Raw genomic sequence first — 23,541 nt, forward strand, 5'->3', positions numbered from 1 at the left:
CCCCCGAGGATAATTATTTACCCGGGCATTGCCTCACAAGTTGTGGCCATGCTTCGCTCAGGGGGGGCATGGAATACATGACCCCTGAGGCGACTACCGGTACCTAGTGACGGGTGCAGCAGACCAGCGCCTGCCCAAATCCACCCGACCCACGCCCAGGCATCCTCTTCTGTCTTCATCAGAAGTCTTCATCTTGAGGGTTCCCCGTCAAGGACAGGAAACCAACTGATGTGGAGAGAAGAGCCGCCCCTTTCATCTTGAAGGTTTCCAGTCCTTGATGGGCGGAACCCCTCTCTCGTGGTGCCGTCATGCAAGATGGAAAAAAAACGAAATCTTCGAGCAGTCATACTCTGAAGTCACCCGAGCGTGCTCTGGAAAACCCGAGCAACGAGAACACTCGCTCATCACCAATTAGGACATATTATCATTTCAGTTCATTTTGGGTAACGAAAATGCATATAAACTTCAGAAACCCATCAATACAATGGCTACAAGCGCTTTATGCTCCCACATATCATATATTGCATGTGTGAAGTTGTGAAGTGTGCAATAAGACATTCTTATTGTGCAATTTCTACCTTTACTCATCATATATAACAGTCCTTCAACTTTACCTTCTGTTTCTCAGTATTTTCAGCCTGCATCTTCTCTTGCTCTTGTTCTTTAGCTTTATTCTAGAGATAAAAAGCAAGCATTGCGTGACAGAAAAACTAAACAACTGAAAACAAACAGAAAATCAATATTTTCTGTCTCTAAAGACATTCTCTGAAAAATCATGAAAATTTAAATACAGGAAAAAAAAACAAAACAATGCTACATTCATATGTAGATTCAAGTATTTACAAGCATTTGTCTTTTCATATGCAGGTCTGGAGTTCTGTCCTGCTGAGTATTTCAGCTTATTTTGTGCTTACAGTACTTAAGGATAATATCTCAGAATGATCAAACTGCCCCTATTTGTTGGTGGTCAGTAAGCAACACATCGGTGGAATCAGGGTCTCTGTCCCTATATTAAGCTATTCTCAGGTGTCAAAACCTGCTGACAGATTCCCTTTGAATGAATCACCCATGCTCTCTAAAGGTGTGGTTGAAAATCTTCTTTAAAAGGGTTGTCCGCCAATAAAATAATTAGGCATGGATTGATTAGAAATAATGAATGGAAGCATGCTCACCTTCCAGAGGAGGCTGCTCCAGCAGATGTCTGCCCCCCTCAGAAGTCACAGCACCACTGTAGCCAATTACAGGCTGCAGCTATGAGGTAGACTACAAGAGCACGTCATTGGATGTTTCTCCGATTGTACGCCTTCCTACTCATTAGTGACCGGCTGCAGCAGTGCTGAGACTAGTGAATGGAATAGATCGCTTCCACAGTCAGCTCAGACCTCCAGAGCGGTCTGCATTGGATCTATGGGAGTGCTGGAAGGCGAGTAAGAAACCATATTTTTAAATTACCGTATTCTCCGGCGTATAAGACGACTTTTTAACCCCTAAAAATTGTCCCAAAAGTCGGGGGTCGTCTTATACGCCGGGTACGGCGTGTGCAGGGAGCGATCCTGGATGTTCCCAGGGTGTGAAGGAGAGGAGACTCTCCTTCAGGCCCTGGGATCCATATTCATGTAAAAAATAAAGAATAAAAAAATATGGATATACTCACTCTCGGACGAGCCCTGGCTGTCAACGCTGCAAGCGTCTGCCTCCGTTCCTGAGAATGCAGAGTGAAGGACCTTCCATGACGTCGCGGTCAGGTGACCGGTCACGCAACCAATCACAAGACCGCGACGTCTTCGCAGGTCCTACACTCACTGCATTCTTAGGAACGGAGGCAGACGCTTGCAGCGGTGACAGCCAGGGTTCGTCGGAGGGGTGAGTATATCCATATTTCTTATTTTTATTCTTTATTTTTTACATGAATATGGATCCCAGGGCCTGAAGGAGAGTCTCCTCTCCTCCAGACCCTGGGAACCACACGCCGTATAAGATGACTGGGCGTATAAGATTACCCCCGTCTTATACGGTGGGCATATCCCAAATTCCATATTTTATATGGAAAAGTTGGGGGTCGTCTTATATGCCCAGTCGTCTTATACACCAGAAAATACGGTATGTATAAAAGTAAATAAATAATGTTAGTAGAACAATTAATTTAAAGTAATCCATGGCAATTCACAGTCCCCATCCACACTACCTGGTCAATTTCTTTCTGAAGTTTGTCAGCCTCTTCTTCAGAAAGCTCGGTGATTCGTGGCTCTCCAGGTTCCATTGCTTTCTGTTTGGCCGCTTGCTCGTGTTCCCGTTTTGCTGCAGTACGCTCCCGCTGCTCAGCTGCCTTCTGTTCTCTAGCTGCACAGGCTAGCTGCTTGTGGTGGTTGAAAGCATTATTCACAAGCTGGAATTAGATCAAACCATATATATGGATAACCTGCAAGAGACTAAACTTCATCGTGCCCACCAAAGGAACCTTTCTCACCTTTTCAGCTGCTCCACTATCCCCACCTACGAAGAAATCTGTTTTTCTTCTCAGAAAACCGAAGAAAGTATTTATCAACTGTAAAAAGGAAGAAAATATAGGTTTAGGCCAAAATTACAGATAATCAAAGGGAATAATATTTAAAAAAAAAAAAAAAAGTGTGTGTGTGTTGATGGGGCTGGTGGGTCCATCATACAGTGAGTATGTGTGTGTTGGAGGGGGCTGTTGGGTCCATCATACAGTGAGTGTGTGTTGGGGGGGCTGTTGGGTCCATCATACAGTGAGTGTGTGTTGGGGGGGCTGTTGGGTCCATCATACAGTGAGTGTGTGTTGGGGGACTGTTCGGTCCATCATACAGTGAGTGTGTGTTGGGGGGGCTGTTGGGTCCATCATACAGTGAGTGTGTGTTGGGGGGGCTGTTGGGTCCATCATACAGTGAGTGTGTGTTGGGGGGGCTGTTGGGACCATCATACAGTGAGTGTGTGTTGGGGGGGCTGTTGGGTCCATCATACAGTGAGTGTGTGTTGGGGGACTGTTCGGTCCATCATACAGTGTGTGTTAGGGGGCTGTTAGGTCTATCATATAGTGAGTGAGTGTGTTGGGTCCATCATACAGATTGTGTGTTGGGGGGCTGTTGGGTCCATCATACAGTGAGTGTGTGTGTTGGGGGGCTGTTGGGCCCATCATACAGGGAGTATGCGTTGGGGGGCTGTTGGGCCCATCATACAGGGAGTATGTGTTGGGGGCTGTTGGGTCCATCATACAGTGTGTGTTGGGGGCTGTTGGGTCCATCATACAGTGTGTGTTGGGTCCATCACACAGTGAGTGTATTTTGGGGGCTGTTGGGTCCATCAAACAGTGTGTGCTGGGGGGCTGTTGGGTCCATCATACAGTGTGAGTGTCGGGGGGCTGTTGTGTGTGTCATACAGTGTGTGTGTGTGTGTCCACGCTGCATTGTATTTTGTTATTGTGATTTTTTTATTTTTGTTAGTAAACTGGGAGACATAGGGGCACGCAGTAAACAACATGTCTGTGACATGTAACAAGAGCCAGAATGTACTACTGAGGAGCGGCCAGACTACCACCAGTGTGAGAAGCAGCCGCACTAGGACCCCTACCATCAGTGTGAGGAGCGGACACACTAGGACCCCTACCATCAGTGTGAGGAGAGGACACACTAGGACCCCTGCCATCAGTGTGAGGAGAGGCCACACTAGGACCCCTGCCATCAGTGTGAGGAGAGGCCACACTAGGACCCCTGCCATCAGTGTGAGGAGAGGCCACACTAGGACCCCTGCCATCAGTGTGAGGAGAGGCCACACTAGGACCCCTGCCATCAGTGTGAGGAGAGGCCACAGTAGGACCCCTACCATCAGTGTGAGGAGCAGACACACTAGGACCCCTACCATCAGTGTGAGGAGAGGCCACAGTAGGACCCCTGCCATCAGTGTGAGGAGCGGCCACAGTAGGACCCCTGCCATCAGTGTGAGGAGAGGATACACTAGGACCTCTGCCATCAGTGTGAGGAGCAGACACAGTAGGACCCCTGCCATCAGTGTGAGGAGAGGACACACAGTAGGACCCCTTCCATCAGTGTGAGGAGCACATGCACTAGGACCCCTGCCATCAGTGTGAGGAGCACACGCACTAGGACCCCTGCCATCAGTGTGAGGAGCAGACACAGTAGGACCCCTGCCATCAGTGTGAGGAGAGGACACACAGTAGGACCCCTACCATCAGTGTGAGGAGCAGACACAGTAGGACCCCTACCATTAGTGTGAGGAGCAGACAGTATGGCCCCTGCCATCAGTGTGAGGAGAGGACACACAGTAGGACCCCTTCCATCAGTGTGAGGAGCGGCCACACTAGGACCCCTGCCATCAGTGTGAGGAGCAGACACAGTAGGACCCCTGCCATCAGTGTGAGGAGAGGATACACTAGGACCCCTGCCATCAGTGTGAGAGGACACACACTAGGACCCCTGCCATCAGTGTGAGGAGGAAACACTAGGACCCCTACCATCAGTGTGAGGAGCACACACAGTAGGACCCTACCATCAGTGTGAGGAGCAGACACACTAGGACCTCTGCCATCAGTGTGAGGAGCAGACACACTAGGACCCCTGCCATCAGTGTGAGGAGAGGACACAGTAGGACCCCTGCCATCAGTGTGAGGAGCAGACACACTAGGACCCCTGCCATCAGTGTGAGGAGCAGACACACTAGGACCCCTGCCATCAGTGTGAGGAGCAGACACACTAGGACCCCTGCCATCAGTGTGAGGAGCAGACACACTAGGACCCCTGCCATCAGTGTGAGGAGCAGACACACTAGGACCCCTGCCATCAGTGTGAGGAGCAGACACACTAGGACCCCTGCCATCAGTGTGAGGAGCAGACACACTAGGACCCCTGCCATCAGTGTGAGGAGCAGACACACTAGGACCCCTGCCATCAGTGTGAGGAGCAGACACACTAGGACCCCTGCCATCAGTGTGAGGAGCAGACACACTAGGACCCCTGCCATCAGTGTGAGGAGCAGACACACTAGGACCCCTGCCATCAGTGTGAGGAGCAGACACACTGGGACCCCTGCCATCAGTGTGAGGAGCGGCTCTGCTGTGGTTCCCCGGACACATGTCTGCACTGAGGTGTTAGGCCTGAGCCCAGACCCCGCACTGGCAGGTACCGCCTGTGGGAGAGCCGATGCCGGGAGGATGAAGCCGCTCACCTCCTGCACGCCGCCCTCATGTTGCTGAGCCATAACCAGCAACATCCCGTCAAAGCGCTCATCATCCGCAGCCGCCATCCTGCTCTGCACACGCCGCTAGGTTTCCACAGAAGAGCTTCCTGCCAGACCTGGAGATCATCCAATCCGCGCGAACGCTACACTGACCTCATTGCTATGGCGACCCAACCGAAACCGAGGGCGCGCTGTATATAAGATCAATTGGCAGCTAGCGCTCTATGGTTATAGGCTACACGGGATTGGCTAGCTACGGGCTTGCTGGCGCTGCCCAATCAGGAACCAGCTTTGGAAAGTTCCACGGTACTAGAGATGTAGGAGCTCCACTGTGCCGTCAGAAGGCTGCGTATCACTCTGAATGTGGCACATGTCCGTCCATGTGTACGCGCTGAGAATGGAACGATGATGAGATGGCGGATTACCACGTGATCGGATTCTAAGCCCTGCCATTAATGGTTGGTCGTGATTGTGAGTGTTCCTCAGCCAACATGGCGAGTCTGGCGACAATTTCCTACCGGCGCCAAGATGGCGACTAGTCACATGACTGCACCTGGAAAGATGGCGGAAGCTAGTTCCCTGGCGGTGTTCTTAGTCAGTGGCATACCCCGCGGCTTTCGCTCTGCCGAGCTGCGGCATTATTTCAGTCAGTTCACAGAAAGCGACGGGTTCGTGTGTTTCCACTACCGCCACCGCCCGGAGAGGAGAGGATCGGCGGCTGAGAGCTGCGCCACCTTCTGCTGCCCGGTCACCATAAGGCCGCACCGGGCTGACGGCTTCGTGAAGATGTATCATGGGAAGCCATGGCTGGACCCGGGAGGGAGTCCGGCTCCTGGGAGGTGCCTGATCCACAGAGTGCGGGACACTCCTGGTGAGGGTAAGTGAAGACTGCTACCAGAGTACCCGAGCGTGGGGGGTATGGAGAGAGCGGGTGGCGGGGGTATGGAGAGAGCGGAGGGTGGTGGCAGGGGGTATGGAGAGCGTAGAGGGGGTATGGAGAGAGTGGAGGGCAGTGGCGGGGGGTATGGAGAGAGCGGGGGGTGTAGAGAGAGCTGTGGTGAGGGGGTATGGAGAGAGTGGAGGGCAGTGGCGGGGGGTTATGGAAAGAGTGGAGGGCGGTGGCGGGGGGTTATGGAAAGAGTGGAGGACGGTGGCGGGGGGGTATGGAGAGAGCGGAGGGCGGTGGTGAGGGGGTATGGAGAGAGCGGAGGGCGGTGGCGGGGGGTATGGAGAGAGCGGGTGGCGGGGGGTATGGAGAGAGTGGAGGGCGGTGGCAGGGGGTATGGAGAGCGTAGAGGGGGTATGGAGAGAGTGGAGGGCAGTGGCGGGGGGTGTAGAGAGAGCTGTGGTGAGGGGGTATGGAGAGAGTGGAGGGCAGTGGCGGGGGGTTATGGAAAGAGTGGAGGGCGGGGGTATGGAGAGGGAGGTGGTGGGGGGTATGGAGAGAGTGGAGGGCAGTGGCGGGGGGTTATGGAAAGAGTGGAGGACGGTGGCGGGGGGTTATGGAGAGAGCGGAGGACGGTGGCGGGGGGGTATGGAGAGAGCGGAGGGCGGTGGTGAGGGGGTATGGAGAGAGCGGAGGGCGGTGGTGAGGGGGTATGGAGAGGGCGGTGGTGAGGGGGTATGGAGAGTGGAGGACTGTGGTGGGGGTATGGAGAGAGTGGAGGGCGGTGGTGAGGGGGTATGGAGAGAGTGGAGGGCGGTGGTGAGGGGGTATGGAGAGAGTGGAGGATGGTGGCGAGGGGGGTATGGAGAGAGTGATGGGGGATGTGGAGGTGTATGGAGAGTGGAGGGCAGTGGCGGGGGTTATGGAGAAGGTGGAGGGCTGGGGGCTATGGAGAGAATGGAGGGCAGTGGTGAGGTGGGGGGTGTGAAGGGCAGTGGCGAGGTATGGAGGGAGCGGAGGGCGCTGGAGTATGGGGAGCGTAGAGGGCACTGGTGCGTGCGGGGGTGGTGTAGAGGGCACTGGTGCGTGCGGGGGTGGTGTGGAGGGCACTGTCTCGCCTGGAATGGATGTGCAGTGTAATCCACAACAAATAGCAGCGTTTCTTTGTCTCCCAATCACCTTAGTTCTCAGCATCAGAGTTAGATGTTGATGTTGTATTTTACCATTGTGACCTACGTTTTTAGAAGGCCACACTCCTGGTTTTACTTACAAATACCTAAGTAAAATACTGACTGAATACTGAATGTGTGAGCGTTACCTATGAGTTTAGCAGTTTTGGCTGATCAGAAGGGCCAGGAGTGCAGAGAGGATTGTAAACATACTTTGGGTCATTATCATGCAACTACAATATAAAGACCCTGGCCACCTAATTCTGACTTGTCCAGAGGTGGCCTCTTCCTGCGCTGTAATGAAGGCTCTGCACTGAACGCTGTGTGGTCATTCCTCTATTAATGATGGCTGTGGCAATCGCTCAGTCTAGTGCAGAGGCTTCTGGGCTCTCATGATTGCGGCTCTAGGGGCCTATCTTTGGAGAAATCAAAATGACTGCTATTCCTTTACTACCAGAAATCTTTGGCACATTATAAGCAAAATTATCCTCATATCAGCGTTGTCTGTGCCACAGATCTCTGGAAACTGAAATGTCTGAACTGTGCCAAAACAGTGCAATGGTTGTATGTGGTTATAGAGGTCGCATGCCATGAATGTCCCTTTTTTTTTCTTTTCCAAGGTCTGAATGTTTTTTTTTTTTTTTTAAATTCTTTTATTAATAACAAAATGAATCACGTTACATATACATTTGTTTCCAAAAGCTTGAACATAATAAACAATACAATGAAATCATGTATTGGTAAGCATATAATAGGGTAATATTTCAATTGTAATAAACGCTCTTTTGAAACTGTAAAGTAAAAGCTTTAAGTTATTGGTAACATATAGAGATATGAGCCATATATTGTACCTATCTCTATTCTAACTACTAATACGCCGCAGTACCTTGTGCCTGTCGCCCACGCCATGTCCCCACTCACCACCAACCCAAACATGTTGTAACCACAGAGTAAGGTGGGAAGAATTCCATTTACCCCAAATTTTTTCAAACTTTCCCGGACATCCCCTGTTCTGATACAATGTGCGCTCATATGGGATGACCGAATTTACCAGGTCAATCCAAGTTCTCTGGGAGGGGCATGAGCTCCCCATCCACCGCAGTGCCAATGCCTTTCGTGCCATAAAAAGGGTTTCCCGCAAAAGGATCTGTGTAATGATCCCAAGTCCCCTCCTCCCACACTCCAAATATACATATTAATGGGTCAAGGGGAACAGGAAGCGATAACAGGGTTGTTAGTAAGGATGTCACCTCCCTCCAATAGTGAGAAGTAATGGGGCACCTCCATATCATGTGGGTAAAATCTGCATCCGATGAGTGACATCTCGGACACTCTGATGTTTGATATCGACCCATTTTATAAAGCCGTGTCGGAGTTAAATAAGCTTGATGCATTATATATAACTGGATCATCCTATTATTAACTGATGGAGATACTCGAAAACGTCCTCCCAATCCTCATCCTGTATATTGGAGAGGAGTCCCTCCCATTTTCCCCTAATAACCTTAAAGGCCCCGTCTCACTTAGCGACGCTAAAGCGATCCCGACAACGATACGACCTGTCAGGGATCGTTGCTGCGTCGCTATGTGGTCGCTGGTGAGATGACAGTGAGATCTTCCCAACGATCGCTGCTGCGATCTCACTGTTTGACATTTCACCAGCGACCTCTACAACGATGTCACATGGGAGCTATTATGACGATTCAGTGTCTGAGTCGTCAACTAGGTCGTTGGTAGGGTGTCAAACACAGCGATGTGTGCTACCCAGCGGGACCTCAACGATCAAAAAAAGGTCCAGGCCATTCCGACACGACCAGCGATCTCACAGCAGGGGCCTGGTCGCTGCTACGTGTCACACATAGCGAGATCGCTACTGAGGTCGCTGTTGCGTCACAAAACTTGTGACTCAGCAGCGATCTCGCTAGCGATCTCGCTTAGTGAGAGAGGGGCTTAAGTATCTAAAAAAATTGGGACCGCGGTATATTATGTTTAGCTTGTAATTGCTCAAACGATACAAAAACTTCCCCCACCATACAAATCACCTATGGAGGAGATTCCGTGTGCCACCCAGAAGTCAGAGGACGGGTGATTAGATAATGCTGGGAAATATCCGTTGTTCCACAGGGGCATCTCCGCTATAATGGCTGTAAATTGAATAATTTTCTTAATTTGCCTCCAGACCAAACGCGCCAAACGAAGCAAAGGTAGCAAACGTGGGGTATTAGTTTTCTCCATTTCCAGAAAGTGTAGCGGACAATCAATCCGGGCCGACTGAAAAAGGTGACTTTCAGAGTTGGGAGGGGACCTATCGGGCAGCCACTTATCGAGAGCTTTAGCCTGACCTGCCAGATAATTGAAATAAAAATCCGTCAATGCCGCCCCACCCCCCTGTTTTGGCCTCTGCAGCGTGGACAGTTTAAGTTTGGGTCTGGAAGTGCCCCATATGAAGGTTGTAGTCTGAGAATTTAAAGTAGTAAAAAAGGATTTGGGGATCAGCACTGCACTGTGCTGAAGGAACTAACTGAGTTTGGGGAGTAGTATCATTTTAATTAAACTAATGCGACCAGCTACCGAAAGTGGGAGCTTAGACCAAGCTGCAAATTTTGATTTAACCAGTTCTATCAGGGGAAATATATTAAGTTGTAAGTAGAGTCCACTAAGTTGAGAAATATGTATGCCTAGGTATTTGAAACTGGTTACAATAGGAAGGGGAGACAGGGTCCCAAGGCGAGACATTAGAGTATGAGAGAGAGGCATCAACGCAGACTTATCCCAATTTATGTATAGGCCTGAATATCTACTAAATTCGTCTATCGTAGCAATCACCCGCGGCAGAGTTTCTTCCGCCTTATCCATAAAGATCACCATGTCATCAGCATATAGTCCGATGGTATCCACCCGACCAGCTATATCTATACCTTAATATCTGGAGAGGACCGTACGCGTATCGCCAATGCCTCTATCGCCAGAGCGAAGAGGGCTGGGGAGAGGGGGCATCCTTGGTGGATTCCTCGGTGTAGTAAAAAAGGTGTAGAGAGTGTGCAGTTTACAATTAGACTGGCTCTAGGTTTGATATACAGTAGACCCACCCATTTTAAAAATTTGTCCCCGAAGCCATATTTTTGTAAACCGGCTGAGAGGAAGGACCACTCGAGAGAATCAAAGGCCTTGGCCGCATCCAGCGATGCCAGTGCCCAAGAGTTATCTGATATTAATTAACTATATTGGACTACCGATTGAACCCGCCTAATATTAATAGAGGTATTTTTACCTGGCATGAAACTTGTCTGGTCTGGATGTATAAGGTCTAGTATAATTGAGTTTAGTCTGGTAGCTAGAATTTTAGTTAAGATTTTATACACGTTTACCAGAGATATAGGACGGTAAGATCCACATTCCAAAGGGTACTTCCCCTCTTTTTTAAGTACAATAATGTTTGCCTCGTAATAGGTGTCAGGCATAGAGCCTGCCTCCCACAGCCCCCGAAATGTTTTCAATAAAAGTGGCGCCAGTGTACCCCGATATTTCTTATATAATTCAATGGGAAACCCATCTGGACCAGGAGCCTTCCCAGAAGCCATATCTGCAATAGCATATTCAACCTCCTCCAAGGTAAACTCAGCGTCCATATAGGCTCGCTGTGCTGGGCTTAGTGTGGGAAACGCTATGTCCGATAGGTAATTTAGGTTTTCCGGGACATCAAAGTCACATTTGGATGAATATAGTGACTTATAATATTCATTAAAACAGTGGAGTATCTCCTCGGTTGAGGACACCAGTAGTCCGTCAGATGTTCGGATTTGTAATATAGTATTAGATATATTATGTTGGCGTACCAAAAAGGCCAACAATTTGCTAGCTTGATTGGCGCGCAAAGAATAATTTACGCTTGGAATTAGTGTCCGTATGTTGGACATATAGTCTGAGAAGATAGCCATTCAAGTCTATTGCCATTAGTAGGGTCAGATATATATGCAGATTCCGAATCTCTCAATCTCCGCTCAACCTCGTCATCCTCCCCTGAGGTCACCCTCTTTATATAGGAGATTGTGGACGATAGACATCCCCGTAGATATGCCTTAAGGGCATCCCAAAATATATTAGTATCCTGGGGCTCTGGGTGTGATGAGAGAACATTCCAATTGATCAACCGTTCTATCACTAGAGTCCAGTAATTTAAGCCAAAACGGATTCAGTTTCCAGAGTATGCTATTATTGGAGTGCCCAAATTTAAGTTTAAGGATAATTGGGCTGTGGTCAGATATTCCCCTATTACCGTGTTCAATGCTATTGCCACCTTCTCGGAACCAAATATGTAATCTATGCGGGAGAGGGTGCGTCTGGTAGAGGAATGGCAGGTATATCCCTTCACCCCGGGGTGGCGGACCCTCCACAGGTCCAACCATCCACTTCCCTCCATAAATAAAGCCAGTTGGGAAGGAGCCTGTGATGGAGTCTCCCCAGTCGTCTCGTCACTCAATCTCAGTCTATCCAGGCGACTATCCACAACCAGATTAAAGTCCCCCATACAAATAACATTAGCTTCCGGGAAGCTTAGAGCAAAACTCAGTGCCCTCCGAAGAACCGAGACGTTAGCCGGAGGGGGATTGTAAACACACAGTATAACATATTCACGAGAGTTAATTAGAGCATGTACAAAGACAAAACGACCTTCGGTATCCCTTCTAGCCTCTCTGACCTCCCATCTGACGTCCCTGTGAATGAGCAGTGAGACCCCTCTAGAATAGCTAGTGTGAAATGCGTGGACGGACCACTGCACCCATGGTTTCTGTACACAGCGGACCAAATCCCTGGTTAAATGTGTCTCCACCAGCGCCACTATATGGGGGTGATGACGTTTTGATCTGAGAAAAGACTTTAATCTTTTTCCGAGGCGATTTAATACCCCGTACATTCCAGATCATACAGACTACCTCAGACCCCATACCCACATTTCAAAATATAATAGATGGTGGCGACCGGGTCAAGGCCGGGGACAACCCATACAAGGCAGGAGAACTGTTGGCGGCGATTTCTACCTACAAAACAAGTAAAACCAACATAAAAACAGAAACAGAGCAAAAACCAAACATTATAGGAGTGAAGTCCTGTGCTCCTATTGACAAGAAAAAACGGGGATACCCTCTCTAGATTCAGCGTCCGGTATTGTTGTTAAGTGGGACGTCCACACAGAGCTCCAATATGCAATGATCAGCACAACTACATTAGGATTACTTTGCGTTGGATACCCTGTGGGTTCGCAGCCACTCAGCCGCCTCCTCTAGATCAGTGAAAAATACAGAGGTGCCATCATGAACAACGCGCAGACGAGCTGGATAAATCATGGAGTACACAACATTTTGGTCTCTGAGTTGCTTCTTTATATCCATAAACCGTGCCCGCTGTTTCTGGAGTTCCATTGAAAAATCCGGGAAGATTGAAATAGTAGCATTGTGGAGTTTAATAGGGCTCTTCTGCCTCGCCAGGTGCAGGATAGTGTCCCTGTCTTTGCAATTGAGAAGGCGTGCCAACAAGGGTCTCGGCGGAGCTCCAGGGGGGAGGGGTCTCGTAGGAACTCTATGGGCTCTCTCCACGGAGAAAGTTGAGGAAAATTCGCCTCCCAGAGAGGTCTTGAGCCATTCCTCCAGAAATTCTTCAGGATGTTGACCCTCAGAGCGTTCCGGCAGACCAATAATTCGGATATTATTCCGACGTAGTCTATTCTCCAGGTCGTCCACTTTTTGTTTCCAAGCATTTATGGAGCCAGCCACCTTTGTCAGTTTAGCCTCCATGGGGGGGGGATGGTGGCTTCTACTTGTGACACTCTTGACTCCACCTCTGCGATACGTCCTCCCATGGTTTGCATATCATGTCTCAGGCGGCCAACCTCAGTGTGCACGTTCTCTATTTTTTCAGTAAGTGAAGATCTGGTCAACGAGATGGCCTGCATTAGTTGTTCAGAGGCCTGCTTGAGGGTCAGTTCCTCCTGTTCACCCTCCTCAACATTTGTCCGACAGGCAGCCTTTCCGCGGAGTCTGTGCAGGAGTATTTCTAAGAGTGCGCCCACCATCCGAGTGGTCTTCTCTGGCAAATTTCTTCAGTTTGTCAGCAGCTCCTGAACTCGTTGAGTGTTGCATGACTGACGAAGGTGAGGGACAGCCAGATGACCAGAATAATAAGACAGCTTCACTCACAAAAATGATAGAATAACACGGATCCCGTGTACCGAGCCCAGCAGGCAGCGCACAATGAGCAGGGTAATTATAGTAGCAAAAGAGTTCACTATATGCAGCAATGCCCAGTCCAGGTCAGACTCTGTGCACCAGGGTGAGGAGAGGAGAGCCCGCAGAGAAAGCAGCCAGGAGGGGAGCCAATCCTCCAAGTTTCTAGCACTGATAGGGATAGGTGACTGCCGAATAGGGGGAGAACGGGGCCCAATATCTCAGGGCACACTCCATCTGTCCCCGCAATGTGGATCAGGATATGTGCACACTTCCCAAACAGCGCGGTGAGGATGGGGTTCAGCACCGTGCCTCTTCCTGATAAGGTGCGCACTTATGAAGTGACCGCTGCCTCCCGCCGGCACCACCGACTAGCTCCCTCCAACCCCCGGTGCGCCCAGGTCCAGCCGTGCTCCACAAAGCCTCTCAGGCTCAGAAGGGTCTCAGAGCGGTGCCGACCTCCATTACCGCTATTTCCCGAGCACGGGCGTATGGAAAATGGCCGCCGCCTCGTGTGTGCCTCACCGCTCCCACAGGCCTCCCAGGATCACCGCTCCTCTTCCAGCTCCGGAACACTCCCTGCAGCAGCCGCTCACCCTCCAGGGTCCAAGAGGGTCTCCAGATTGTGAGTAACCCACACTGGAAAGGGTTTAGGTGCCAGGATATAATCAGGATAGCAGGAGCTCTCTCCGGGTGCGTCCTCTCGCTCCTGTTACATAGCCACGCCCCCAAGGTCTGAATGTTGTTGTTCTCTTGCACCTCCTGTTCCTTGCCTCCTCTCTGAGCCCTGTATGTGTATCTAGACCAATTAGCCGAGGTGCGAGTTCATGGGTACTTGTAGGGTAATTGGGCAATACTCCCCAGCTTTCTACCGTCTCCCAGGTCACTCCCTCATGAATCCAGATGCCATATGATGAGCTTGTTATATTTGCACTCTCTGGACACTTGATTAGCACATTATTGCTTTTTCTAACCGAGTTTCCCTTTTTTGGGTTTGATTATTTAACTGCATTAATGCTTCTTTTAGCTACAATTTATTGGCTCTGTGATATACATACCGTATAAGCCGAGGCACCTAATCCTAATTTTGCCACAAAACTGGGAAAGCTTATTGACTCTAGTATAAGCCTGGGGTGGGAAATGCAGCAGCTACTGGTAAGTTTCAAAAATAAAAATAGATACCAATAAAAGTTAAATTAATTGAGACATTAGTAGGTTAAATGTTTTTGAATATCCATATTGAATCAGGAGCCCCATATAATGCTCCATACAGTTTATGATGGGCCCCATAAGATGCTCCATATTAAAATATGCCCCATATAATGCTCCATACAGTTCATGATGGGCCCCATAAGATGCTCCATACAAAATATGCCCCATAAGATGCTCCATACAGTTTATGATGGGCCCCATAAGATGCTTCATATTAAAATATGCCCCATATAATGCTGCATAAAAGGCTAATGATGGCCCCATAAGGTACTCCATAGAATAATATAACCCCATATGCTGCTCTATAAAGATTGATGATGGGCCCCATAAGATGCTGCATAGAATAATAATAATACTATAACCCCATATGCTGTTGCTGCGATTTAAAAAAAAAAAAAAAAAAATGACATACTCGCCTCTTGTCGCTGGGAGCCAGGCGCCAGTGTCGCCGCTGGCCCAGGCCCTCAGCACTTGCGATATTCACCTGTCCCCATTCAACCGCCGCGCGGCGCTGTCTCTTCCGGGTCTCTGCAGTGACTGTTCAGGTAGAGGGCGCACACTAAACACGTTATCGCGCTCTCTGACCTGAACGTCACAGCCAGAGGACGGGGAACAGGGACAGGTGAATATCGCATGGCTCACCCTCCCGGTGCGGTCCCTGCTTCTCCGATGGTCTTCGGCGCGCGCCGGCAGCTTGTTCCTGTGTTCAGCGGTCACGTGGTACCGCTCATTAAGGTAATGAATATGGATGCAACTCCACTCCCATAGGCAGAGCGCATATTCATTACCTTAATGAGCGGTACCACGTGACTGCTGAACACAGGAATAAGCTGCCGTAGACCATCAGAGATGCAGGGACGTGCAGAGGACCGTGTCGGGAGGGTGAGTATGATGTGACAGCTGTCGACCCCCTGGGACTATACTCGAGTATAAGCCAAGAGGGGCACTTTCAGACTAAAAAAATGGGCTGAAAATCTCGGCTTATACTCGAAGTATATACGGTATACAGATTATTTTACTCTATTGAATGCTTTACAACTTGATGCTCGCTTCTTCACCTGTACCACTCCTGGTCACCCACCCTGAGCAGGGGCAGGTTGTCTATTAGTCTATGTAGGAATCAGCAAGAAGCGCAGTCTGACACACAGAATAAACTTTTAAAAAGTGATCTAAAACTGGATAAATCATAACAAACAAACCAAGTGATAAAGTGCAGGTGCTTAAAGTTACCAATGCTCAGTAAAGTATTTAGAATTGAGTCCTCAGTGGTTGATACCTTTTAATGGCTAACTGAAAAGATGGTAACAAATTGCAAGCTTTCAAGACTACTCAGGTCTCTTCATCAGGCAGAGACTAATACAAAATCTGAAGAATCACATATTTATGCACAAAACAAAACCTTTGTCACAGGACTTCTGAGATATGTGATTCTTCAGATTTTGTATTAGTCTCTGCCTGATGAAGAGACCTGAGTAGTCTTGAAAGCTTGCAGTTTGTTACCTTTTAATGGCTAACTGAACAGATGGTATCAACCACTGAGGACTCTCAATTCTAAATATTTTTCTATCCACTGGCTAACCCGGTACCAAGGTATATATCTTTCCTTATCAGTGCTCAGTAATAAATGGTTTGATCTCACCAATGTTGTAGTCCTTCTCTGCAGGTTGCAGGTGTGCTGGAGCCCATAAGATAGTTCTATAAATCAGAGGGGAGAGTTTCTGATATCCTCAGTCGTGCCCCTGTACTGCTCCTGCTCTTGCAAGGATAGTCCCCAAGTAAGGCTACTAAGTTGTACTGCCAAATCATGTGAAGTCTCCCTACGCGTTTCCTCCCTCTTTTGGGGATTCATCAGGGGAGTAAAGAAATATTTATGTGGGGAATTAAGAGTTCCTGTATTGGCAGGCAAAACACGTCTGTCTGGTCCAGCTAGTTTTAAGTTTGGACCCTTTCCTTTAAAGCCTGGTATGTTAAAATCCTCATTGGTGTGCCCTCTTAAATAATCAACTTATCCTCCTATTGCTTGGCTTCTGTCCATCCCATTGTGCCCTGCTACTATATAACATCACTTCCGGTAGTTGGACCGCACAGTGAGGCGCACGTCCACCGGAAGTGACACATTACCTCTCATTCGGTGATTGAATTGCATACAGTGGTGGCGGTATCCAAAATGACACATACTTTCATGTTGGAACGCATACTGAAGCGAACATCACCAGAAATGACATATTAGTAACCTCCGGTGACTGAATCGTACAACGACATGCGTGCCTCTGGAGTTGTCACCCTCACTCATATGTGGTCAGTGCACCATACTGTGGAATACGGGCGCATTTAGGCTATGTGCACACGTCCGGAATTGCCACGGAAATTTCTACGGCATGCATTTTCCCGCTAAACACTAGAGTTTTACAAGCGTAATTAGTTTGCAGAATGCTAGCGTTTTCCAAGCGATCTGTAGCATCGCTTGGAAAACTGATTGACAGGTTGGTCACACTTGTCAAACATAGTGTTTGACAAGTGTGACCAACTTTTTACTATTGATGCTGCCTATGCAGCATCAATAGTAAAAAGATCTAATGTAAAAAATAATAAATCGTGATATTCTCCCCTTCCGGCGTCCCTTTCAGCGTTCCTGCTCCTCGCGATGCTCCCGTTCCCAGTAATGCCTTGCGGCAATTACCACAGATGATCATCACAGGTCATTGCCGCAAAGCATCACTGGGAACCGAAGCATCGCGAGGAGCAGGGATGCCGGAAGGTGAGAATATCACAATTTATTATTTTAATGCTTTTTCTTTTTTAACAATTATGGTTTCCAGGGCCTGGAGGAGAGTCTCCTCTCCTCCACCCTGGGTACCAACCGCACATGATCCGCTTACTTCCCGCATGGTGGGCATAGCCACATGCGGAAAGTAAGCGGGTCAATGCATTCCTATGTGTGCAGAATCCCAGCGATTCCGCACAAAGAATGAACATGCTACGTTTTTTTCCGGAATGCGATTCCGCTGCGGGAAAAAACGCAACGTGCACAAAAATTGCGGATTGCATTCTAATAGGATGCTTAATGTATGCGTTTTTTTTTTCTTTTCCCCATGACTGCACCACAGAGAGAGAGGGATCCGCCCTCAGGGATAGGAAACCTACAGGTGAAAAAGGCGGTACCTCTCTCCCACATGAGTTTGGTTTCCTGTGGGTCGGCGGGCCCCGTGCTTGGGCAGAGGGAGAAGAATTGAAGCACGATCCAGTCTGCCTCACCCTTAGAGACTACATGGGTCGGTAATAGGTGGCGGCGGTCACCTGACTCTATGCCGACGGTCCACCTGTGGCCCAGGAGGGGATGGTGACGGCGGCTACCTACAATGAAGTGCCGCGACTAACGGGGCATCAGTGGCTGCTTCAGACGCTTCCTCCTGAAGGCCGGACAGCGAGCCGCGCGCGTCCGCATCGGCCGCAAAGCATCTCTGGGAAATCCAGAGTGCGCGGGGGTTGTTTCCGGGGCGGCGCGCTGCATTACTGGGTAATTGGTGCTGCGGCGCGACGCCCGCATGCAGGGGTTTGAAGGACGGGCAATTGCAGGATCCGGTGCTTTTTCACCATGAGTGATCAAGAGCAACCGGCTGAGCAGGCCCCTCCAAAGAAGCGCTGCCAACAGCAGCAGCGCCATCACCTGCAGCAGCGACAGCAGCAAGGAGATTCCTCTTCCCAGCGTTGCAGTTTAGGATCCTAGCACAGCAGAGCCTCTGGTGGATCCGAAAGACCAGCAGCGGTTCCAGTCATGGAGACAACTCCTACGCCAGAATCGGTATTCCCCTTACAGCACGAGGGCAAGTGACCTCCGTGAAAGTTCATGTTTTAAATGGGGTTTATTGTGTCTTCTTAGGGAAAGAAGTGTACCGCAAAAACCAGGCACAGAGTATGTGCGATCTGTTCTGTGGAGCTACCCACTACGTGGGTGAAAAAGCTCTGTACTACGTGCATAGAAAATACCATATGTGAAGAGTCGCCAAGATTTGCATCTGACTTAAAAGAGCTGATCAAAACCCAGGTGGAAGATGTGCTTAAAGGGGTCAAAAGTTCAAAAAGAAAGTGTAAATCCAGGCATTGATCCCCGGAATTGAGTTCCAGTGAGGAAGATAGCGACCGTTCCAGTTCAAACAGTTCACTCTCTTCTCCCTCATCCTCTTCATCCTCGTAGGGGTTCGCAATTGCTTCCCTATTGAAGAAACTGATGCCTTAGTAAAGGTAGTTAGAGCAACAATGGGGCTGGTAGAGCCTCGGCCCAAAAGAAGGCACAAGACTTAAAGGGGTTGTCCACTACTTTCAATTAACCCCCCAATGTATCCCCCCGGGGCCCCTAATGAATTGTGCCATTACCTTCTGTTGACGTTTTCGCCTGTGAGCGGCGCTATTCCTCCTGCTGAGTCCGGGTCACATGACCCCCAGACTGCAGCCGCCGCTCATTTCCGCCGACGTCACGTCAATTTCCAGGCTCTGAAAATTGACGTGACGTCAGCAGCAGGCGTGACCAGCCCCCACAGTCAGCAGTCACTCAGCAAGAGTGACTGGGCTGTGGGCGGTGCTGGGGGGTGCCTGCAGGGCTGTGCTGGGGGCGGGCGGGGCTGTGTGTGCTCACTGCTCAGTGCTGGGATCATGATGTGTGGCTGGGCTGTGCTTCGGTCGCCGGGGGTCTGCCGGTGTTTCTGCCCGCCGGTGCATGTGCCCGCCGGCGCCGGTGCTTGTGACCGCCGGTGCTTCTGCCCGCCGGCGCTGTGTGCGTGTGTGCCGGCGCTGTGTGTGCGTGTGTGCCGGCGCTGTGTGTGCGTGTGCCGACGCTGTGCGTGTGTGTGTGTGTGCCGGCGCTGTGCGTGTGTGTGCAGGCATCGTCCGATGGGACTACAAGTCCCATCGGGCTCTGCCTGCTACACTGACAGTGAGTGACACATTAGCCAATGATGGGACAGTAGTAGTCCCATCATCCGGCTAATGTGTTGAATGTAAAAAAAAAAAAAAAAAAAAACACAGTACATACATACAACACCATGCGACGACATGCACCATGCGACGACATGCGACAACATGCACCATGCGACGACATGCACCATGCGACAACATGCACCATGCGACACATGCACCATGCGACGACATGCGACACATGCACCATGTGGCGACATGCACCATTCGACGACATGCACCATGCGACCACATGCACCATGCGACGACATGCGGCATGCAACGACATGCGCCATGCGACGACATGCACCATGCGACGACATGCGACATGCACCATGCGGCGACCTGCACCATGTGATGACATGCGCCATGCGACAACATGCACCATGCGACAACATGCACCATGCGACAACATACAACAACATGCACCATGCGGCGACATGCACCATGCGACGACATGCACCATGCGACGACATGCACATGCGTCAACATGCGACATGCGCCATGCGTCAACATGCACCATGCGTCAACATGAGACATGCACCATGCGACGACATGCAACACGCACCATGCGTCGACATGCACCATGCGTCGACATGCACCATGCGTCGACATGCACCATGCGTCGACATGCACCATGCGTCGACATGCACCATGCGTCGACATGCACCATGCGTCGACATGCACCATGCGTCGACATGCACCATGCGACGACATGCAACATGTGACATGCGACATGAAACATGCCACATACAGTACGTACATACAACAGACATACAGTACATATAACATAGATTACATACTCACCATCACTTGTCACTTTGATCCCCGAAGCCATTGTCATCTGTAAAAAATATTAAAATAATAAACAACCAATATACTCCCTGATCCGCAGAAATCCAATTAAAACAAGTGTCCCACGACGATCTCCCGTGGAGAGCAGGAGCCTCTGCTGATGCAACCACTCTCCAGGGGCTCCAGGAACACAATGAGGGGAGGAAGGTATCCTTCCACAATGTATTCCCCACAATGTATTCCTACACCCCTGTGAGAAAATAGTCCCTAGTCTCACTTTATGGCATGCTGTATGAGAAAGTTCCCACGCAGCTTTTTGCCATAAAGTGAGACCAGTGAACTTTAGTAACCTCAGTGATGCACTACAGGAGCCATTGTCTTCTGTCAGTGTGTCACTGAGGGTCCTATAGAGCAGAGGTCCCCAACCGCCGGTCCGCGGACCAGGACCGGGCCGTTGGGGTTTTTCAGCCGGTCCGCGGCGCCCCTGTTCAGCGGTCACGTGGGACCGCTCATTAGAGAAATGAATAGGCGGCTCCACCTCCCATAGGGGCGGAGCCGCATAATTCATTTCTCTAATCAGCGGTGCCGGTGACCGCTGACAGAGGAAGAGGCTGCGGCACCGAAGACCAGCTGTCCGGGAGAAGGAGCGGGACGCCGGGAGCAGGTAAGTATCGCATATTCACCTGTCCTCGTTCCACACGCCGGGCGCTGTCTCCATCTTCCCGGCGTCTCTCCGCACTGACTGCAGGCAGAGGGCGCGATGACGCATATAGTGTGCGCGCCGCCCTCTGCCTGATCAGTCAGTGCGGAGAGACGCCGGGAAGATGGCGCCGAGGAGCTGCAAGCAAGACAGGTGAGTATGTGTTTTATTATTTTTATTGCAGCAGCAGCACAGCTATGGGGCAATAATGGACGGTGCAGAGCACTATATGGCACAGCTATGGGGCAATAATGGTGCAGAGCACTGTATGGCACAGCTATGGGGCAATAATGGACGGTGCAGAGTACTATATGGCACAGCTATGGGGCAATAATGGTGCAGAGCACTGTATGGCACAGCTATGGGGCAATAATGGTGCAGAGCACTATATGGCACAGCTATGGGGCAATAATGGTGCAGAGCACTATATGGCACAGCTATGGGGCAATAATGGTGCAGAGCACTATATGGCACAGCTATGGGGCAATGGTGCAGAGCACTATATGGCACAGCTATGGGGCAATAATGGTGCAGAGCACTATATGGCACAGCTATGGGGCAATAATGGACGGTGCAGAGCACTATATGGCACAGCTATGGGGCAATAATGGTGCAGAGCACTATATGGCACAGCTATGGGGCAATAATGGTGCAAAGCACCAGGGAAACAAGCATGGTGCTCCCACTCATTCTGAACCTATGGTAAGTTGAATCACATTCTCATTATAAATGTCATAATTATATGATAAGTATGCACTAAGCTCCATCCCTCCATAACCCCACCCCCATATGACCAAAGCCCCGCCCCTGCCCCACCCCCACCGGGCCATGGAAAACTGGTCTTGCTTAAAGCCGGTCCCTGGTGCAAAAAAGGTTGGGGACCTCTGCTATAGAGCAGTGACACCACCCAATGTCACTGTTCTATAGGGGAGATCGTCGTGGGACACTCGTTATTAATTGGACTACAGCGGACAGGTAGTATACGGTTTATTATTTTACTTTTTTGCAGGTGCTGGAGTATGGTAAGTATGGTTAAATGAAGAATATTAAAATACTTTTTCCTAATGTGTGTGTGTTTCATTAACCCTTTTTTAGTATTGGATTAATAATGGATAGGCGTCTTATTGACGCCTCTCCGTTATTAACCCGGCTTAATGTCACCTTACAATAGCAAGGTGACATTAACCCCTTATTACCCCATATCCCACCGCTACACGGGAGTGGGACTGAAATACATGGCACTTTAATACGTGGCACTGAAATACGTGGCACGTGGCAGTTACGTACGTGGCACTGAAATATGTGGCACGTGGCACTGAAATACGTGGCACTTACATAGGTGGCATTTAAATCCGTGGCACTTACATACATCGCACTTACATACATCGCACTTGCATACATGGCACTTAAATCCGTGGCACTGAAATACGTGGCACTGAAATACGTGGCACTTACATACGTGGCACTTAAATCCGTGGCACTTAAATCCGTGGCACTTAAATCCGTGGCACTTACATACGTGGCACTTAAATCCGTGGCACTTAAATCCGTGGCACTTAAATCCGTGGCACTTAAATCCGTGGCACTTAAATCCGTGGCACTTAAATCCGTGGCACTTAAATCCGTGGCACTTAAATCCGTGGCACTTACATACGTGGCACTTACATACGTGGCACTTACATACGTGGCACTTACATACGTGGCACGTGGCACTTAAATCCGTGGCACTGAAATACGTGTCACGTGGCACATACGTGGCACTTACATACATGGCACTTACATACGTGGCACTTACATACGTGGCACTTACATACGTGGCACTTAAATCCGTGGCACTTAAATCCGTGGCACTTAAATCCGTGGCACTTAAATCCGTGGCACTTAAATCCGTGGCACTTAAATCCGTGGCACTTAAATCCGTGGCACTTAAATCCGTGGCACTTAAATCCGTGGCACTTAAATCCGTGGCACTTAAATCCGTGGCACTTAAATCCGTGGCACTTAAATCCGTGGCACTTACATCCGTGGCACTTACATACGTGGCACTTACATACGTGGCACTTACATACGTGGCACTTACATACGTGGCACGTAGCACTTACATACGTGGCACTTATATACGTGGCACTGAAATACGTGGCACTGAAATATCGTGGCACTATGTCAGAAAATGTTCATTAAACGGTTAGGGGTGAGGTTAGGGGTAGGGTTAGGGTTTGGATCCCTTTATCACCGTGATGGTGGTGGGTGTTTTTTCAGTTTTTTTTCTATAAAAACGCATCATCGGTGAGGGTGGAAGATATGGTTATCGCAATCCCAGTGATGACATGACCATAAATATAAAGTAATGAACAAGTACTGAACAATCCCTTTAATATATGATACTAAAACTGTTTTGAA

The 23,541-nt window shown here is 49.6% G+C and overlaps 2 protein-coding genes across 3 annotated transcripts in view; one reads left to right on the top strand and one right to left on the bottom strand.

Moving 5' to 3' along the window:
• The window catches only part of NUDC (nuclear distribution C, dynein complex regulator), a 108,584-nt gene extending 103,110 nt beyond the window's left edge, over nt 1-5,474 (bottom strand). Inside the window, exons 1-4 of one of the 2 annotated variants that reach the window (XM_077295705.1) lie at nt 5,197-5,474; nt 2,468-2,545; nt 2,186-2,386; nt 615-674 (exon numbers count right to left, since the gene is read on the bottom strand). In XM_077295705.1, the coding sequence (XP_077151820.1) occupies nt 615-674; nt 2,186-2,386; nt 2,468-2,545; nt 5,197-5,274 (417 nt within the window). In that variant the 5' untranslated portion in view covers nt 5,275-5,474. The remainder of the gene's footprint in view (nt 1-614; nt 675-2,185; nt 2,387-2,467; nt 2,546-5,196) is intronic. The other variant, XM_077295706.1, reaches the window with a different exon arrangement.
• Nucleotides 5,475-5,630: 156 nt separating this feature from the next.
• Nucleotides 5,631-23,541, top strand: part of GPATCH3 (G-patch domain containing 3) — a 74,344-nt gene continuing 56,433 nt past the window's right edge. The window contains exon 1 of the mRNA XM_077295689.1: nt 5,631-6,085. Within this exon, the coding sequence (XP_077151804.1) occupies nt 5,737-6,085 (349 nt within the window). The 5' untranslated portion in view covers nt 5,631-5,736. The remainder of the gene's footprint in view (nt 6,086-23,541) is intronic.

The sequence above is a fragment of the Ranitomeya variabilis genome, chromosome 3, assembly GCF_051348905.1.
Source record: "Ranitomeya variabilis isolate aRanVar5 chromosome 3, aRanVar5.hap1, whole genome shotgun sequence".
Lineage (NCBI taxonomy): Eukaryota > Metazoa > Chordata > Amphibia > Anura > Dendrobatidae > Ranitomeya > Ranitomeya variabilis.